At 43.3% G+C, this 19,054-nt stretch overlaps 1 protein-coding gene across 3 annotated transcripts in view; it reads left to right on the top strand.

Moving 5' to 3' along the window:
- Window positions 1-13,592, top strand: part of cdh24b (cadherin 24, type 2b) — a 210,312-nt gene extending 196,720 nt beyond the window's left edge. Inside the window, exons 11-14 of one of the 3 annotated variants that reach the window (XM_085804927.1) lie at window positions 2,023-2,343; window positions 5,571-5,778; window positions 7,560-8,064; window positions 10,564-13,592. In XM_085804927.1, coding sequence (XP_085661053.1) covers window positions 2,023-2,343; window positions 5,571-5,778; window positions 7,560-8,064; window positions 10,564-11,565 — 2,036 coding nt within the window. In that variant the 3' untranslated portion in view covers window positions 11,566-13,592. Of the gene's footprint in view, window positions 1-2,022; window positions 2,344-5,570; window positions 5,779-7,559; window positions 8,065-10,226 lie in introns of all 3 variants that reach the window. The other 2 variants (XM_085804926.1, XM_085804928.1) reach the window with 2 other exon arrangements.
- Window positions 13,593-19,054: the final 5,462 nt, after the last annotated feature.

Below are 19,054 nucleotides of genomic sequence, written 5' to 3'. Positions count from 1 at the left end.
TTCAAGGCTGTTAATCCAAAACAATGAGCTGAAAGACAGTAAACACCATGTGGAGCTGAGGGCCATATTGATCAGTGCAGCTCTGGGGAAAATATATAATTTATAAAAGATGAAAATGTTGACTGTTTAATGTCGAGTGTGGGGTTTGCTGTCTTTAATGTTTGATGATGTTGTCAGATTCAAAAGCATAATTCCATCCCAGTTGTCAGCAGCTGATGAGCGGCGAATACCTTTAGTCTCTGATTGGCACCACGCTGGCGACCAGCTCATTAACCTGACCCATTATTTCTAAACTTAGCAAAACCAAGAGGAGGGAACCTGCTCTGGTTGGATTAAGGATCAAGGGGATAAACTCACTGACATGAGGAATCAAAGACCTCTTTGATGTGTCATCCAACGCCGAGAACAGAGAGAGAGGAACATGTTTTGATCTCATATGGACATCTTGTCTGACAAAGGCATGCTTTGTTAGAAAAAAAAAGATAATGATTTGATCTGTGATACGGATCATAGAAGTTTGCTTTCATAATTGAATCATGTTTGCACAACCTTCCTGATTAAATATTTCCCACACTATCTTCTAAATGCCCTTCTATCTGCAGCCTTATTTATTATTAGTTCATTTACTTTTTTTGCCACCTTGTAAATTAAATTTAGAGGAAATTTAAAAACATCTCCCACACAGACACTCAGCCGCTCTTTAGCCAGACCAGTGGAGCAGTTTGTTGTTCCTACTGGCTCTTCCTCTAAATTGTTAAATGTGTTACTGATGAACACAGCAACATCTAAGAAAAAAACATTGAAAGATGGTGGACAACCTGAAGCCTCTTATCCACAGGTTCTGTTCTGCAGAGCTGAGAGTCTTAGTGTTGGCCAGTTCTCCTATGCAGGAGGATATGAGTGCCATGTATTAATCAAACAATATCCTGGAGACTCGTTTTAAATTTGAAGTATATCAGACTTTAAGTTTGAGTTTTCTGGGCAATGGAAAGTAATAAATCATGAAGTGTAGCTGCAGGAGACAGTTGGATAGTATCTGGCCTAATTGAGACTCTGCAGTAGATTCAGCCTATTAGCTCAAATTAGTATCATTGTTATTCTTATGTGAGACAGTGTGACTTCAGTGGAGGTTCACAGGTTTTTAAATTAAGGGACGTGAAATGAAATGGTAATAATAAAAGTAGGCTGGACTCACCAACGTTAGAGCTTCAGGCCTCTTCCCTCTGGAGAATAAATCAATGACCCATTGATTTGAATCACACATTTGCAAACATCAGCAGAGTAATGTTGGGCCATAATTTCCACATTGTAACATAACCCTGCTGTCATTTAGCACACAGAGCTGAGGAATCTGCACCACGCAGTTAACCATCCTGTTGTTCTCCTGGGTTAAGGAAGAAATGAAGGAAGGAAGGACGAAGGGAAAGATGGGAGGGAACAGATTGGGTCAAAAAAGAAGGAAGGAAGGAAGGGAAAAAGGATTGTGGAAAGAAAGAAGGGAAAAAGGATTGTGGAAAGAAGGAAGGGAAAATTGAAGGAAATAAAGATGAAGGGAGGAAACAGATTTGTTCAAGGAAGGAAAAAGAAGGAAGGGAAAAGGAAAGAAAGATGGAGGGATAGGGAACAGATCAAGTCAATTGGATCAAAAGAGGAAGGAAGAAGAAGTAAGGACGAAGGGAAGGAAGGAAGAAAGGACAAAGGGAAAGATGGGAGGAAAGAAGGGGAAAACAAAGGAAAGATAGAAGGAGGGAGGAAACAGATTTGTTCAAGGAAGGAAGAAGAAGGAAGGAAAAAGGAAAGAAAGATGGAGGGATAGGGAACAGATCAGGTCAATTGGATCAAAAGAGGAAGGAAGAAGAAGTAAGGACGAAGGGAAGGAAGAAAGGAAGGAAAGAAGGAAGGGAAAAGGGGTTGAGGAAAGAAGGAAAGAAGGAAGGATGGAGGAAAGGAACAACAGAAGGGTTAACAATAGATCCTTCTCTCTCTCTCTCTCTCTCTCTCTCTCTGTGTCTTCCCCTTCAGGCCCCACAGCCAGCCTGGTGCTGCTGTCCCAGCTCCAGCCTCTGTCCCGCTCCTCGTCCTCCACCCTCACGCTCTACGTGCCTCTGGTCCTGAGGGACGGGACATCGGGCCTCACCAGCACCGGGACGGTCACCGTGTCCGTCTGCCCCTGCCTGAGAGGAGGGGCCCGTGCCGGGGAGAAGGAGAAGGACAAACAGACGGAGGGCGAGTGGGACTGGGAACGAGAGGCGGTGTGTCTCCCTCAGCAGTCCACGCTGCCGTCCCCCGGGCTCAGCACCGCCGCCCTGCTGGCCATCCTGGCCTGCGTCGCCACTCTGCTGGGTAAATACAATACATATTTATTTATATAGCACATTTAAAAATACAACCCAAGTTGTCCAAAGTGCTGTACAATAAAACACACAAGCAAAACTAGTAACAATAAAACTACTGTAATTACAGGTAATGTAGCTACAGTAAAACATGCAATAAAACAATAAAACAAAAGTGAAGACATATAAATCCTAACTAAAATGCCAAGAAAAAGAGATGAAATACTATGTAAATACTTACATAGCGTTTATAAAGATACACAGTGGTGAAGTCTGGGATCAACATAAGACAATAACAGAAGTGCTGTTGTCCCTTGAAAGACCCTCACTTGTATAACTTACGTCATGTTTTGACTACAGTCCTTATTATTATGTATGCAGTGGAATGATATCATTAGGATTCCCTGCCTATAAAGGAGTTTCATGCTAATCTACAAATAAAAAAATGAGTAAATAGTGTTTAGGGCTGTTTACCCTCCACTACATCCCTGGATGCTTAATCTGCATATGAAAATAATGGGAGCAGCAGCGTAAATATTTCTCTTAGTCACAGCGGCTCAATAGCTGCGTTTACTTTTCTTCACAATTTTTGGTCCAGTTATCTCCTCTGGCAAGGTCAGCACTAATCACTACTAAAATAACAATTGTGAGTGATTATTTGAGCCCTCCGGTTTTTGATAGCAGCATAATAAAATGTCCCCGCCACCTTTTGCAAAGACTCACAAATGCTCAATTGGATAATGTCTAGGTGCTGAGAAGGCTCTGGCTTATGGCCAGCATCATTGTAATTTCTATTCATTCTGTTGGATCACTACTCATGCTGAGTTGATAGGGGCATTATCATTCTGGGAGAGACCAGTTCAATCAAGAAAGAAGCGCATCATGGCGTGAAGGTGATGATGCAGAGTGGAGTTTAGTTCTCTAAGTGACAAGGGCATAAACGGCATCAGGAAGTACACACAACTTTCTTCGTACGCGCCTTAAGTGTGTAGCTCTTAAACTGAGTTTTGCTCCTGTACTACTTTGTTTTTTTTGAGGTCCATGCTAATCCCAAACAGTAGAATTTGGCCGTTTCACAAAATGCCAAATGTTGTTACAGAAGCTGTGACAATAGCTCCATCAGGATCCCGTCTGTTTATTAAAAAGGGAATTTGGCATACATAAAGTAGATATGAAGCCACTTGGTAACTGCTTGTGCTTTGTGCATAGAGAGAAGAGAGAAATACGTGTGCATCATGGTGATCCCTCAAATTGTCAGGAAAGATTAGAGTTTTCCCACTTCCTTTTCAGGATCATTGGATTAGTTCCATGGAAATCAAATAACACAACCTCCAACAATAATGAGGCTGCAAATTGATTTACTGCAACAATATGTGCTCATGTTGAGACACTGAAGTAGTTTAATTGTATAATGGAATGTTTTCAAAGCCCCGCCCCCAAACAGATTGATTGTTCAGTCACATCTTTGCATCGTTAGCTCCTCACGTGCTGAAACCGTTTGCACGGAGCTCTAATGAGAGCGATACTTGAAAGGGTGGTGTTATTATTTTTTATTTTTTACATCCACCAAGAAGGTTGTGTTTTCACCCGTGTCGTATATTTGTCATCAGGATTACGTGAAAAGAACCAAACTAATTTGCATATAACTTGGTGGAGGGATGGAGCAACTGCCAGGGAATTACATTTTAAATAATGGGGCAGATCTGCATCATTTACCATGAATATGATTATAATCTTTTTTTCCCCCACTCTCTGAAGTCTGGTGTTGTTTGACATTGGTTCTGGCAGAGGTCGGCTCCCTCTGAGAAACCCCTCATGTTTTTACTGTTATTACCAAGAGGTTATGTTTCCACCCGCGCTGTTTGTTTGTTTGTTTGTTTGCCAACAGGATTAAATTCAAAGAGACCCATTGAAACTTGGTGTAGATCCTGTTCAAATTTCTGTGCAGAATTCACATTGGATTTTTTGATGCACAAAATTGTGCTCGGTGATCCGTGACTTTGGCCTTGGTGGAGGAGCGCTCTCAGCCTAAGTGCCATTCTAGGTTAGCTTTTTATTTACTTTAGCTAAAATAACTCTGTGGAGTCACAGGTTACTGTAGATCAACTGAACATCCAACTACTTCAAAGTAAGATGTGCCTATATTAGTTTGGAGTACCAACAGCAATCTGACTGAAATGAATCAGATGAAAACACAAAGTTTTCCAGTCTTCATGTTAAAAGTTATTTTTCTGCCAACAAAATCCACTATGGTTGGCTAGAAATACGAAGCCTGCTTTTGTTTACCTCTGTGTGAAATCAAAAGCTGTTGTCTCAAAAAGAATTACTGCAAATTACGGTTGGTAAATTTCCACATTAACATTAAACTGTAAATTTCCCCTCACCTGCCCTGGGACTGCAGATGGAAATAAACTGGTAGCTAAATCTGGTACATGCTAATTTTCTGCTTTTTGCAATGAGTTTATTTTGTACATAGCTCCTGATATAAATACATGTTAGAAATGAATGAGAAAAAATAGATGCTGTGTGAGGATGGAAAACCTGTCTACCCAGAGGGAGGGGTTGAAACTTTGTCTCTTTTTTGGATCAATTCTGACTGTCCCTATTGGCTGAAGTCATTTGAAAAAAAAAGATTTTTATTTTCTTATTTTTCAGTGTAAGCTCTCCAAAGGTGTGTTACAGATTGGATCTAAAAGTTCTTAGATCTTATGAGGGCTTCTACAAAATAAATTCTCTATATTAACTTTATACATGCCATATTCCCCAAATTCTGAATATATGTTGAGTTTAAAAAAGATTCTTGCCAGTGCATAACTTCAGCAAAGTAAATGCCTCCTCTCAGGTGGATTTTAACATCAGAGAAGCTTTGTAGGACATTAGCTTGGTTCCTTGTCTCCAGCCCAGGGTCAGATGTAGCTCTGCTCAGAGAATATGGAATCATGGGAGAATAAAGTACCCATTTGCCTGAGCTCAAAGTCAGTCACAGAGTGACGGCATGCAGCCTGCTGATAGGATACAGCAGCCCTCTAACCTCTCTGTATTCATTTTATCCCTACATGTCTCACCTCTATATCGGCCTGAATTTTTCTCCCTGGCTCACTCTCTAATTTTCCTGCTTCTCCTTTATTTCCCTTGTGACTTGTGCCCCTTCCCCATGTTCATCATTCTTTTTTCCAATTTCTCTCACATACCTCAATATCCTTTCTTCCCGCTGCCACCCCCCCCCCCTTTCTGCAGCGGTGAGTGCCCTGTCATTGTCCCTGCGCCGTCAGAAGCGCGACTCCCTGTCGCCGCTGGAAGAGGACGACGTGCGTGAGAACATCATAACATATGACGACGAGGGCGGGGGCGAGGCTGACACGGCTGCCTTTGACATCGCCGCGCTGCAGAGCGCTCCCCACAGCTCGCGCTCACGTGGCTACCGCACCCTGGACAGCAGGAATATGTAAGCAGCAGAGAGAGGCTGTTGGGAAGTTCCTCTACAGTACATGATATTTACTGTGTAGCTCTGGAAAAAAATAAGAGACCACTTTCACAAATGTTTCTTAAAAGCATCTCTACATGTATGACAGTCATTCTTTTCTTTTCTTTTTTAAATACCAACACAAACACAACTCATTCTACTTAATGAGACACTGATGAGGTCATCACCTGAACCACATCTGGTTTTATATAAAAACCACTGCTGGGATTAAACATTGACATTATCCCACTAAAACTGATTTATAAACTCTTCCTGAGTTAAAATATTCTTGCTGTGTTGTTTATGAATAAATATGAACATGTTTTCTTTGTATTATTATTATTATTATTCAAGGTCTGAAAAGACTTGATTTTTTTGTTATTTAGACTAGTTTAGTCATTAGCCAATAAAAGCTCTAAATGACAATATTTTCATTTCAATTTTGGGAGAAATGTTGTCGGTAGTTGATAGAATAAAACAAAAATGTTTTAATTTAATTTAAACACAAACCTATAAATAGTAAAACCAGAGAAACTGATCATTTTGGGAGTGGTCTCTTAATTTTTTCCAGAGCTGTATATATATATATATACATATATAACACATATAAAAAACGCTTGTTGTTTAATTACATCATGGTTGTCCTCTGATTACATGTTAAAAGGAAGGAAACATTTTTGCCCGTTCAGAGGAAAATCTTTCATCTCTGTCCAGCACTTAATTGATCCACTTAAGTAAATGATGGAGCCGTAACTCCCAGGTCCTAATCAGTCACCAATCAAAATGCTGAGACAGAAGGCTATCAAGCCCTGCGGTCCAGGGAGACCACTTTGTTGAGCTCATTTTGTTAAAGCTTATGTTCTGCTACATCAGAGAGTTGTTTGCACCCACTTTGATGTTTCTGTGAAACATTGTTATTGCCTTTGGACTAATAATTAACTCCGATGAATTCATACGAGCCATATGGAGCGGCCATAAACAAGTACAAAGCCTTCCTTGAGTTTATCGGAAATTGCTTCTCGCAATTCATGTAGGTGGACACAACAACATGAAAAATGTCTCAATCTAATGCAATTCACTGCAATATCCCTGCAATAAATACTACCTTTGGAAGTGTTTAATGTTTCACTTTTGTTGACACTGTGTCACAGTGGAGTGGATAGTTGAGCTTTAGGATAGCTTTGAAGCTCTGGTTTATGCTTCTGGTGTATTGCATTGGTAAGATCTTACAAAGACACAAGAGTTTCTGTTTGCTTGTCATGGAAACGGGTAGTGGTTGTATAAAATTGTCTGCTGCTCTGGAGGGAGTCTGAAAAAGTAACCCTAATGTTCCTGTCAGGCTTATCTCGGATTGGGTTTGGAGACAGAACACCAGCATAACAACAGTTTGTAATTTCATCCGCATACAAGAGGCTGAAAACTCTTGGCCTCAGTTTTGACTTTCTTTTTTTTAATTCTGTCTACAAAAGTTGCCCTTCTTATTGCAAGTGAAAACTAAACACCACAAACCCCTTTTAATGTTATTTTGTCCAACAAACCATTTTTTCCCCCAAGGCTGACAAAAGCCTCCAACGGAAACAGCTTATAATGTGGAAATAAGAGGAAACAGTGCAGCGACGCCACAAAGCAATTGTCTCACAAACACTCTCAAATTGACCAGGGAGAGTGTGAGCGAGTCTAACACACAGCGGTTATTCACAGAGCCTCTCACTGGAGACCCTCATCTCCCGTCTCGTTCTCTTTCTCTTCTCGTTTTTTTACAGACGTTACACGCATCGCACCCAAGAAAAAGCTCGCACCTACAGCTGGGCCCAGAACCCGGGTGTGGAACACAACTACTCGGGTCCGGGAGGCCCCCTCTACGGCCGCCTGTGTTACAGCAGCCACACTTTACCCGTTCTCCGGCGCACGCCAGGTGGGACGTTTGAGCCGGGCCTGGCCGAGCTGGGGTACCGCTTCCCCGGAGGCCAGCCGGACCACTCCCTGGTCATCCAGAACCAGGGCGCCATGGTGGGGCCCATGGAGTCCGGGGCCGTTTACATCGCCCCCGCTGACCTCAGCTGCGGGAGCCGAACGGGGAGTCGCACGGGGAGCCGCGACGGGACGGCACCTCAGAGCGCCGTGAGCACGTCGGACGGAGGGACACCGAGGACGAGCGACAGCCAGGAGAGAGGAGGAGGAGGAGGAGGAGGGGGGACGAGAACTGTGAGCAACTGCACAGAGGGGAGCAACGAGGACAAAGTCAACCACGGTCCAGATGCAGACTGGGTAAGAATATACTGACACTGCTTTCACACTCAAAGTTTTTCAGTTCAAGGCTGGTCCCACTATCAGCATACTGTATGCAGTCCATTCTAGGGATGTCATGATTACTTGTTTTCACAATTAATCGTGGTTTTAAACGCCACAATTAATTCATCGTAAAGATTCCTGAATACCGTTACTTTCACAAAAATTTGATGTTGGAACCTTATTGGCAGATGTGCGCAAAAAAAAGGTAAATGCACAGATACTGGTCCATTTAACTGACGTAACATTGAATTGGTAGGAATTTAAATGTTAGTGTGTCATTTTTAATTAAAAAAAAGCTAAACAAAACAAAAAACGATTAAAATAAATGTAAACGTTTGGTATAGATAACAATTTAAGCCTGTATTTTTCAAACACTTCCGCTGGAGGATTAAGAATTAGTCATTATATTATTATTATTATTATTATTATTATTATATTGAAATATTTTGTGTAAACAATGAGTAATGTAATTATATTTTGACTATATTTGGTTTTACACATTCATAGTGTTGTGAAATTAATTAATGCATAATAATCGTGATAATCGTAACAGCATGATTATTTCTCTGACAATAATCATACCAAGAAAATGTATAGTCGTGACATCCCTAGTACATTCTAGGTTTTTGTAGTTCAACAAAACAGAGTGCTGCAGGGACCGTGTATTTCTGTAGGCCAACCCGGAAGTCAGCAACTCCCTGGTTCCCTCGGCTTAAACCCACTGGGACTTTTACATTGGCTCTAGGATTAGTGCAGAAAATAAGCTCTGTGACACACAACAACTGATGCTACTTGCACGTTTTGTTCAGCACGATAATCTTCTCAATGAATGAACACCACTTTTATCATTATTGAAGCCTTAAAACCAACGCTTCCCTCTTTTTTGGGGTTTTGGCATGCCTGCTTTATTTGGAAGGTCAGGGAAGAGAGAAAAGTAAAAACATGCAGCAAAAGGCCTGAATGTCTGCTGCAGAATGGATGCAGCCCTAGACTATGGTAAAGACTCTATCAGGTGAGCCACCAGTGAGCCTTCCTCTTACAAAGTCAGTGAACTATGAGTATTAGATTAAGCACAACAAGGCTCTAAAGGTGAACTGGTGAGTAGATCATTTTCCACGACGCCTGTAATGATGTCTATCGTCGCCGACAACCTCTGTTGTCTCATTAAACCACTTGTTAGCAACCGGCCTCTTCAGGACTTTATCAAGCCTGGGCTAATTACTGACAATATTTTATGTAGCAGAATAAAATGTGAAATTGTTGAGCTTGTGTTCACCACAGAGCTTATTTCAAGCACCAAACCCCCCAAGAACCCATTGAAGAAAACCATAGACGTCAAGGAGAGGGAACTAAAGAGGTGCTAAAATGCTAACTATCATTTCCAGCTTTTAAAACTCATTCCTGTAGTTCTTCAATAAACTGAGGTTAAATACGCCGACCTCCATGAACAAGTGTTCTGTCATTTTAAGTAGATAGAAGCTATAAAGGTGCCATTTAACCGTAGAGAAAAGTAGAGTTAAAGTTATGTAGTTAGCCGCTGATACCTAAGGTGACGGTCTTCAGCCATTAGTCCACATCAAGCAGATAATACACACTTGTCCCTGTGGTGTGAAACTGCCACATGAATGGATTCTGTAGATCAACACAGTTTAATACACAGATGGATGAATGGCTCCGTGGTTCTGGAAGGAGAAGAGATGATAGATGTCGCATTGAATAATGAATTAACATTGAATAAATGAGTTGATTAATGATAGATGGCTGCACTGGAGAAAACATAAAAGTTGGATGAATGACTCAATTATTCAATTAAATAAGCAAACCAGTAAGTACGAAAGTAATTAAGCAAATATAAAATAATAATTAAGTTTGCACTCAACCTGCTATATTGTATTATTGCACTGAATGCAGCACCATAATAATATTTCTAATCTTTATGGGATAGCAGAAATGTCTAGGACAATGCTTGGGGAAGATGATGATTCAGACATATCAGCACATTTATATCCTGCTCTTCATTATCTTTTCTGTGTTTTGTTTTATTTATTAGGCCATAGCAAGGCTCTCTGGCCCGTTCTTTATTTAATTTTCAAATATTTTATCTCTCGATCACTTCCCTCTCCATTTCCCGCTCACAGTGCAGTGTTAGCTCATTCTAGTCTTCAGTTAATATCTATGGCTTCTTCCAAACTGTGCTTTTCTTCCACTGTGTTCTTCTCATCGTCTGTCTCTCCTTCCTGTCACGTTTCATCTTTGCCATCTCCTGCTTTTCCTCCATTCGGTGCACGATGTCCTCACATAAACACCCAAACCCTCTGCTCTTATTATGCTTCTTATTGAATTACCCCCCCCCCCCCCCCCGTTTGGGTCACATGTTGTCATCCCATTTTGTGTTATAATAACCCAACCTAACAGTACCACCCCCCACCCCAGCCCCAGACTGAAACCACTGGTGCTGGCCTACGTTCCCTCCAGGTGCAGTCGGAGACTTTACCCCGGGAGCATCATCTGGTCCTGACCCGCTCCGGCTCCGTGATGGGCCCGGGTCACGGGGGGGCCGGAGGCTGGGCGAGCGACTCGGCTACGCTCCCCCTGGCGGGTCGCAGGGCCTCCCGCGCCGGCTTGTCCCCAAAACGCACAAGCTCTGGCCAGGCGGAGTCTGACTGCAGCGGAGGAGGAGGAGGAGGAGGAAATGGGAGTGGGAGTGGAAGCGGGGGCTCCTCCACAGACGGACAACAGCAACCTGCCAGTGGACGCAACTACGCCACTGTGCTGCAGGGGGAGGGGTCTGGACAGAGGGACTACCCCGGCAGCTTGGGGAGAGGAGGACTGGAAATGGGGAGCAACTTTGTGGTAGCGAGGCCGGACCGGGAGGGCGGAGGGATATCGCTGACCGGGACTCCATCCGTCTACCAGGAAGCAGCTGGCTTTATCGGGGACTGGCGTGATCGGGTGGGTCTGGGTGGTTATGTCCTGGGCAGGAGGGATATGACCCCCCAGCTGCTGCCCTTCCCGGGTCAGCCTCGAGGAGCCTACGGCGGAGTGATGGGCTTCGGGGCCAGCTGGGTGCCGGGAATGGAGGCGGTGAGAGGGGCACCGGGGCCCGGCGGCCCCTCTTTGGCACTGAGGGTGGGCGAGTTCTTACGCCTGCGTCTGGCCCAGGTCACCTTTGACCCCTCGCAGCCGCCGTACGACTCGGTGCAGGTGTACGGCCTGGAGGGAACAGGGTCCAGGGCCGGATCCCTCAGCTCGCTGGAGAGCGAAGGGGAGAAGGATGCGGAGAAGGAGGATTGGGGGGTGGGGCTGGAAGAATGGGGTCCCCAGTTCCAGAAATTAGCCCAACTCTTCAAAGATAGAGAGAAAGAGAGGGAAGACAAGGAGAAAGACGAAGAGGGTGCCAAGAAGGAGAAGGATAAGAAAGAGGATCCAGAGAAGAAAGAGAGAGGGGAGCAGGCTGGAGAAGAGGGGAAAGACTGAGGAGGGATGAAATGAGACAAATAGGGGCAAAGGGGGTAAGAGAGGAAAGGAGGGAATAGGAGGATGATGAAAAGGCAACTAGAGTTAGAATAATGTGAAGAGAAGTTAAAGGGGAGAAAGATGAAGAGGCATAGTAATAAAAAGAGACAGAGAAAAATGAGCCTAGGGAGGATGGAGAATGCGAGGGCAGGGGAGGGAGTGATTGATGTAATTTAAAGCAATAAGTGTTGAAACGCTGATATGGTTGAGCACAGATACTGAGACAATGCAGAGGCTGCTTCTGCTCAGGGCAGCAACAATTTGTTAAACGCTTTGGACAAAGAAAAACAACCCAAACATCCAAGACTCGATTTAATTCAACTCTCACGTATGGAATGAGAAAACAGCAGGAAACAAGGATGGAAGGCGTCTCCCGATGTGCGCGTTGGTCCCGTCTTCGCGCATGTAGCGGCTCCGTTCCATCTCGTGTGTGTGAGTGCACATGTGTGTGCATATTTAACAAAGACAGAGGAGGAGTGGCAGGGAGAAACCATCGCATCCAGGAGACGGCTTAACGACGGGACCGGTGACTGATGAGGCAGAAGCTGCAACATTAGTTTTGGGGACAATGAGCGAGAGTAAACATCTCACAGGGAAGTTTAGAAAGTAGGTTTTAACACACTGGGAATAAAACATATATTTGAAGATAAAGTGAATGGGATGGGAGAAGGATGTATAGAGAGAGGAACAGTCAGGGGGGGAAGTGAGACGATTGTACAGAAACAGTTACTTTTTATTCCATCTGCAGTGGCAGAAAAGTGAATTATTCAGCTCACTATTTCATTCCAAATGAAAATGATGAATCATTTAAATCCTGCAAAAGATTCTCCCTCCTCTCAGCCCACAAGGAAAACAGACATTGTGAAAAATTTAAATGATTAAGGAATGTGATCCCCCCTCCACCCACATCCCCCTCCCCACTCCTCCTCTCATCTCCCCGGCTTTTTGTAGTTGACTGTTGGTATGTTTACAAAGAACGACACTCACACACAGACACAAAAAGACCACGAGGCTTTGATTGTACTACAGTAAATTATAAAAGCAAAACCATCCACGAGTATTTCATCCACTACACTGAGTACTGATGACTCTATTATTAAATGTTTATACGGAAGATGTCTCCTATTTTTTATGCACAAGCCCCCTTTCCCTCCCCGGCCACCCCCTTCACCCCCTTCACCCCCTTCACCCCCACCCCACTGTAGTCACATTTGACACATCTCGAGGACAGAGTGTGCATGACTTTTGAAAACGACAAAAAGAAAAGAAAAAAAATCTAAAAACGGCAATCTGTTCCCACTTTGAGCGCTCGCGCTGCCCAAATGAAAATTTTCCACAGATTGGTAATGAAATAACGGGGGAACAGCGCCGCAGAGACTTTCCCCGCGATGGGCTTTTTGTTCTTGTAAAAGGTCAGGATGCAAATGAGCTGGAGTTTTCAGCTGGAATGCACTTTTATACTGTGTGATGTTCAATAATAGACCATGAATAATGTCAAAGATTACAGTTGTTTTATAAGATGTCAATTAAACATAAAAGATACAATGTTTGACTGTATGTAAGAGCATTTCAAATGTAAATACCACTGAATATTATTGCTAAAAGAGAGTATATGAAATAAGTAAAAAAAAAAAAAAAAAACAAAGAAAAAAAAACCTAGAAAAAAACCCAGAAGTTACATGTCCACATGGAGCACTGTTGGGACCGTCTGTATGTGCTGTAGATTAGAAGTGGATTAACTGAGCTGGACCTAACAGCCTCTCCTGGACTTGTTTTCAACATCTGTGTACTAAGTGAACAGGTTTGGCTCCGTGTCGTGGTAGCTCTTCGTCTGAGATGGACGAGCCAAGGATTCAATTATGCACGTGGCCCCTGGCAGAAGTTTGCTGTGCAAAATATTAGTTACAGGACAACTGTGAGCCGAGCTTTCTCCGGCGAGAACCAATTTGATGAAAATCCAAAGGAGGGATGGAGAAATTCCCCTACTAGGCATCCAACCAAAAAAAAGATCTGTAGTTCCCCTAAATGTGGATGATTATTCCGCTCAAGTGGAATAATGCACAAAAAAATGGAAGTTGTGATGAGTTCTGAGTGCATTGCTGTTATTAGTGTTGCGTTGCCTGAAAGATATGGAACAAAGTTTTATAGTAGTTACTTCTCAATAGAGATACAATAAACTGTGCATAGACGAGTCAGATTTTTAATATTTAATCTTTCATACATTTCAGGCAGTGTAAATGGAAGACAAAGACATATCATAGGAGTCTGTGTAAAACAGTCAAATTGGAGTGAAGTAGTTAGTGTCCAGAGAGGAGTCCTGCCACACGCCCTAAACCTGAATGTGAACGTCTTTGGTGTCGCCATCATCGCAGAATTGTCACCGTTGATTGTCTATCACTGGTTCACTGTTCAGCCACCAACATAAAGTCCAGCTCCAGCTTTTGCCTGTGTCCACCAGTTTGGTCCACCATAATCATGATGTCGAGGTCTGCTACTATCAACACTTAGATAACCAATCAGGAAGCCAGGCTCCACACTGACCGCAGAGAAACCCTTCTACACGTCTGTACCCTTTACAGTACCAGAGCCGCACACTGAGTCCATACAGTGCCACTGTGCAGACTGGACAGTATCAGGACCAATGTATAAATACTGCACAATCACTGGAGAGGAGAGAGGGGGAGGGGGAGGGGGGGCAAAACCTCCGGGGGATACGAGTTCATATCATTCTGGCTGGTAAACAATATCTCAACAGCCTTAAGCTGTGTAAACCCTCCGTCAGCTGTGTGTCACAAAGACAAAGAGGGTTTCACACACCTCATGGTAATACACTCTGAAGAGCAGCCTTTCATGGTTATTGCTTTTATTTCTATCAGGAACAATAACATTGTACTCTGCAAGCTACTGACACTTGGCAACATCATCACTGAAAGTGAAAAACTGAAAAGTCCAATGGTGAAAGATACAAAAACCATGAATTAACTTTATGACAAACAGAGACCTTCTTCAACATGAACATGTTGATATTGTGTCCAAGCATTATCTGTAGGACTGCACAGTTAAATGAAACATACTCAAATTTGCAATATGGTCTTGTTCATCTTTGTTTTCTTTTGTTTTTTGATAAAAGTAAAATGTGTCACAACTATTATTGTGCAGTGTTGTGGTGCTACAGAGATGCTCGGGCCTACAAACCATATTCTTCAGTTGTAGGGGAACATGCTAGTCCTCAACAAAAATCAACATTTTTATTAGCATTCAATGAAAATGAAATGAAAACCAACCTCTCCAACTGAAACTGTTACTCATATTGCAACAGTTGCCAGTATAGACCAATACATATATATTTTTCTATATATATATATATATATATATTTCTTTTACATATTTTTGAGTTTTAACTACATTATTACATGAATATTTAGTACTCCACCACACCAAACTTAAAACTTCATTTTATATCAACTGCACACCCGGTTTCGTGACTATACAGTATCTTCCATAGTTGTGATGCTACATGGACACAAAATCTGACCACAGAATAAAACTGCAAAGCAAAACTGTGGGATGGTCCTCGCTACAAGAGGCTACGGTGTCCTGGAGGGCCCAGTTCACTGCAAATTCTGAAAAATTCAGTTTGACAACACATGTCCTTCAAATACACACAGCAGAAGTGTTTGCGTGGGATGTTGGTAAGTGATGAACCTGTCTGGGGATCATTGTTCAGAGCCCAGCTGCGACTTTAAAAGCATTGAATAGCAAATGATTCAGCAGGTTCATCACATTTTACTTTTTAAGTTACTTCTTGCCAATGGAAACACTGTAGGACTGGCTCTCTGTTGTGTGTTGTTCATTTTTGACATCTATATACACACACAGACTCACCAGGTGAAAACAATACCTGCTGCTTGCAGCTGGTAAAAACTGTGCACTGTAAGAATCCATCACAGTTTACAGACCAACCGTGTGTCTGGGAGCTAAGACAGATTGCAGTCAGATTTATGTGTGCCTAAATCAAAGTGTATTAAATCTTATCTAGATATGAGATGCTTAAAATATCCCTCAACTACAACTTTCTCACCCTATTTGACTTTGTTGCAGAGATGTTGTCACTTTTGCTGTTTTCAGCAATTACTCTGGTGAGTACAATGTTATCGCAACTGATAGAAATGATGGACAAATATGACAAAAACAAGACTGGGGTTGTAATAAGCCAAAATTATTAGTGTGAATTGACGTACTGAATCCTAATTTCTCCAGCGACTGCCAAAGAACTTGGAACTGTTTGTTATGAGAGATAAGTATTGTTGTAAAGAGAACTAATATGTTGCTTTGCCAAATCATTATGTGGGCAACGTTTTCCTTCAGAATTGATGTGAGAAGTGCCAACTCTCCGAGGCTCCATGTCTCTCAGTGCACGACAAAAAAAAATCTCTCCTGATTTTCATAACGGCATCGGCAGTTCTTTGGGCAGCCATTGCAAAAGCAATTAGCACGGTATCCTGATAAGTGACCTTTCTTTTCCTTCTAATTATATGGTTTATTCCACGGGCTTGATTGGCTCCAGGTGTTTCATCTCCGCTGATTGGTCTGATTCAAAGTTCTGCTCTGACTGATTGGTCAAAATCAGAGCGATGATTCTCCCGATTTGTCTTATTTCAAAGCTCTGGAGTGCTGCACCGACTAAACCACTCGACGGAGCTGATTATCCCACCTCCTGAGCCCCGCAAATTGGTTCAATCAAAAGCCTGATTAGTTGAATCAGTTGTTTTAAATAGAATAAAAGCCCACAGTCTGCAGAACTCCACTGCTCTTTTTTTTTTTTTTTTCTCAAATCTTTTCAAGCGAGCTCTTATGCACGGGCTCACGCCGGCAGACAAAAGTGGACCTGTCAGGCCATTTGTCAAGTGCAGTGTCAAAAAAAAAGATGGAGTCCAGCCCATAAGACACCTGTTTGACCTAAATCAGCAGCAGGTCTGGAGGTCAGGACTAGTCTTGACCCCAGACAGGTACAGGTAGACCCCGTTGGTTCTGCAACCCCCTCCTCCTGTGACTTCATCGCTCCTGCACGATGTTGATACAATTCCACAATTGCGTGCTGAACAAAGTGTATTTATTTCTGTTGTACTTTTTCTTTTTGTAAATTTGAATAAAAAAGGAACTATTTCAAAGAGATGAGTCAGACCTGCTCTGTGCTCCTTTCTGCTGTCTCCTGAATTTCTGGATAATCAGACTTTGGCTGCTTGCATGCGCTTGATGTTTGTGTAGATGTGTGTGCGTGCACGCGCGTGCATGTGTGTGTGTCTGCTGGTAGAAGAGACGGAGCGATTGAGTGCTGCTCTCTGCATACAAATGTGCGTGCACCTTGTGAGCATGTGTCTTGCTGTGAGTACGTGGGTGTGCCTTGTCAAATTGGCCCCTTGAAATTTTCAAACCACAGACTTTGTGTGTGTGTGTGTGTGTCTGTCTGTCTCCTTCTGTGTGTGTGTGTGTGTTTGTGTGTGTCTGACTGCAGAATGAAGGAACACCTTGTCTGGTGTGATCCAGCCTGATAGGTGGATGTGAGGTCAGTAATAGAGGACAGACGGAGAGTTCTGCAGAGCAATCATGCTTTCAGACGGAGGGGGAGAGTTCTCTGTTTGTTCGCCCACAAAAAAAAAAGAGTGAGGGGGGAAAAAAAGGACATTTTGAACTCCAGAGCAACAGCAGCAAATAGAGCAGACCTGACAGCTACGACTGAATAATAGCAGGCCCCCTTCACCCAAGCCTCGCAGCTCCCCTGTATTCTGCAGCGTTGTGCTGCCTATGAGTGATGGATCGGGGAGATGTGCGCCATTGCTGTGTGACTGAATAGCTGGTTAAAAAGATTTATTACAATAATCAAATATGAAGGAGGGGATTATTTCTACATGATGGTTTAGAGAATGATCGTGTTAGCTGGGTCTCTGCTTGATTACAATGATAATACCCGCCTCAAGTTAGGAGAGGGAGAGCAGGCGGAGAGGGAGAAGGGGAAGGGATAGAGAGAGAAGCATATTAGCAGTTAATATGCAAGTCTGTTGCATTACATAAAACTGTATTTGTGATCGGGGTATAGTGGGGGTTAGAGCTGATTCTGCAGAGTGAGGAGAAAGCCCTCTGCCGTCCCAGCCGCCGTCTCTGCATGGCCCATGATTATGCCATTCATGACGCCCGTCCCCGTGGAAACAGCATCCTGTATCTGAAGAGTATGGGAAGTCAGTCGGAGGCAAAACAGAGATTTGACTTGCTTTAACCATCCCCCACCCTCACCCCCCACTCCGCCCCTCCACCTCTCTGCCAGCAGCCTGATAAAATACACCAGCTTGTAACCAACACAACACCCTTATCGATTCACCACTATATGTACGTTTATCAGTCTGCCTGGAGCATCAACACTGCAATGCAGCACTCTAGGTGAGATGCGCTGTCATGGCACTGTCAATAATTACAGCATGCATAATTGATCATAGTATAATGGTGGCGCTGGAGATAAAATGGGGCCCGTTAAAGCCGGTACACCTGGGAATGACTAACTATACACTGCACTTACAGAGAGAGTTACACACACACACACACAGACATTCAGTGTGCTGCAGGATTGCATCACAGGACACACAAGTTGGTGTATGTGTGTGAGTGTGTGCGCATGTGTGAGTGAATTCAAGAACATGGAGATTCCTCATTCTGTTTGAACCTTACTGACACGCAGAATCCCTCTGGCGATTAAGCTCAGTGTGAGTGCTTATATGTGTGTGGAGAGTGTGTGTGTGGAGAGAGTGTGTCTCTGCACTTGTGCATCTTTGCATTTCAAGTATGTATGGGCTTTAAAGGGACATTGTGTAACTTCTCCTGTTATCTATTCACGAAAATTGATTATTTTGTTCAAAAGTATGTTTTTCATTAATCAGTAATCTCCCCCATCAACAAACTGAAGTGTTCCGGTAAACTCTGAATTTGCCGTTCATATCCTTCATATCTACATGGAGCGGGTAAGCTCGGTGCTGGCTGCCATGTGGTGTCTCCATGTTTTTACGTTCAGTGGCAGTGTGACGGTAGGAAACCACGGAAACTCAGCGGAGACACCGGAGCTGTCGGCTCAGGTCGAGGTAGCGTCTGTGAAAAGTCACCGCGGTAACGTAGTGAGGAGGAATGGAGCGTTACACTGATGCTGCATTCACCTGCAGTCGGGCAGACGGCCGTCGGTAACAAACCAGATGTCATTTTAGTCACAGAAGTCCAGAGAAAGCCGGTAAAACGTGGGTCAGATAAACAATACCACATCGCCATGACAACATATTGTCACGTGTATTGTTTTGCCTCGTGCTGACGGACCACTTGTTTACATAGAGGCGCCCGTCTGCTGTCTGCCCAATTTCACGTGAATGCAGCATGAAAATGCGATATACAACCACAACGCTAGATGGGAGTA

Source organism: Trachurus japonicus, chromosome 17 (genome assembly GCF_045865225.1).
Source record: "Trachurus japonicus isolate A0001 chromosome 17, Traja_1.0".
NCBI lineage: Eukaryota > Metazoa > Chordata > Actinopteri > Carangiformes > Carangidae > Trachurus > Trachurus japonicus.
This window is presented reverse-complemented; position numbering and strand designations above follow the sequence as displayed.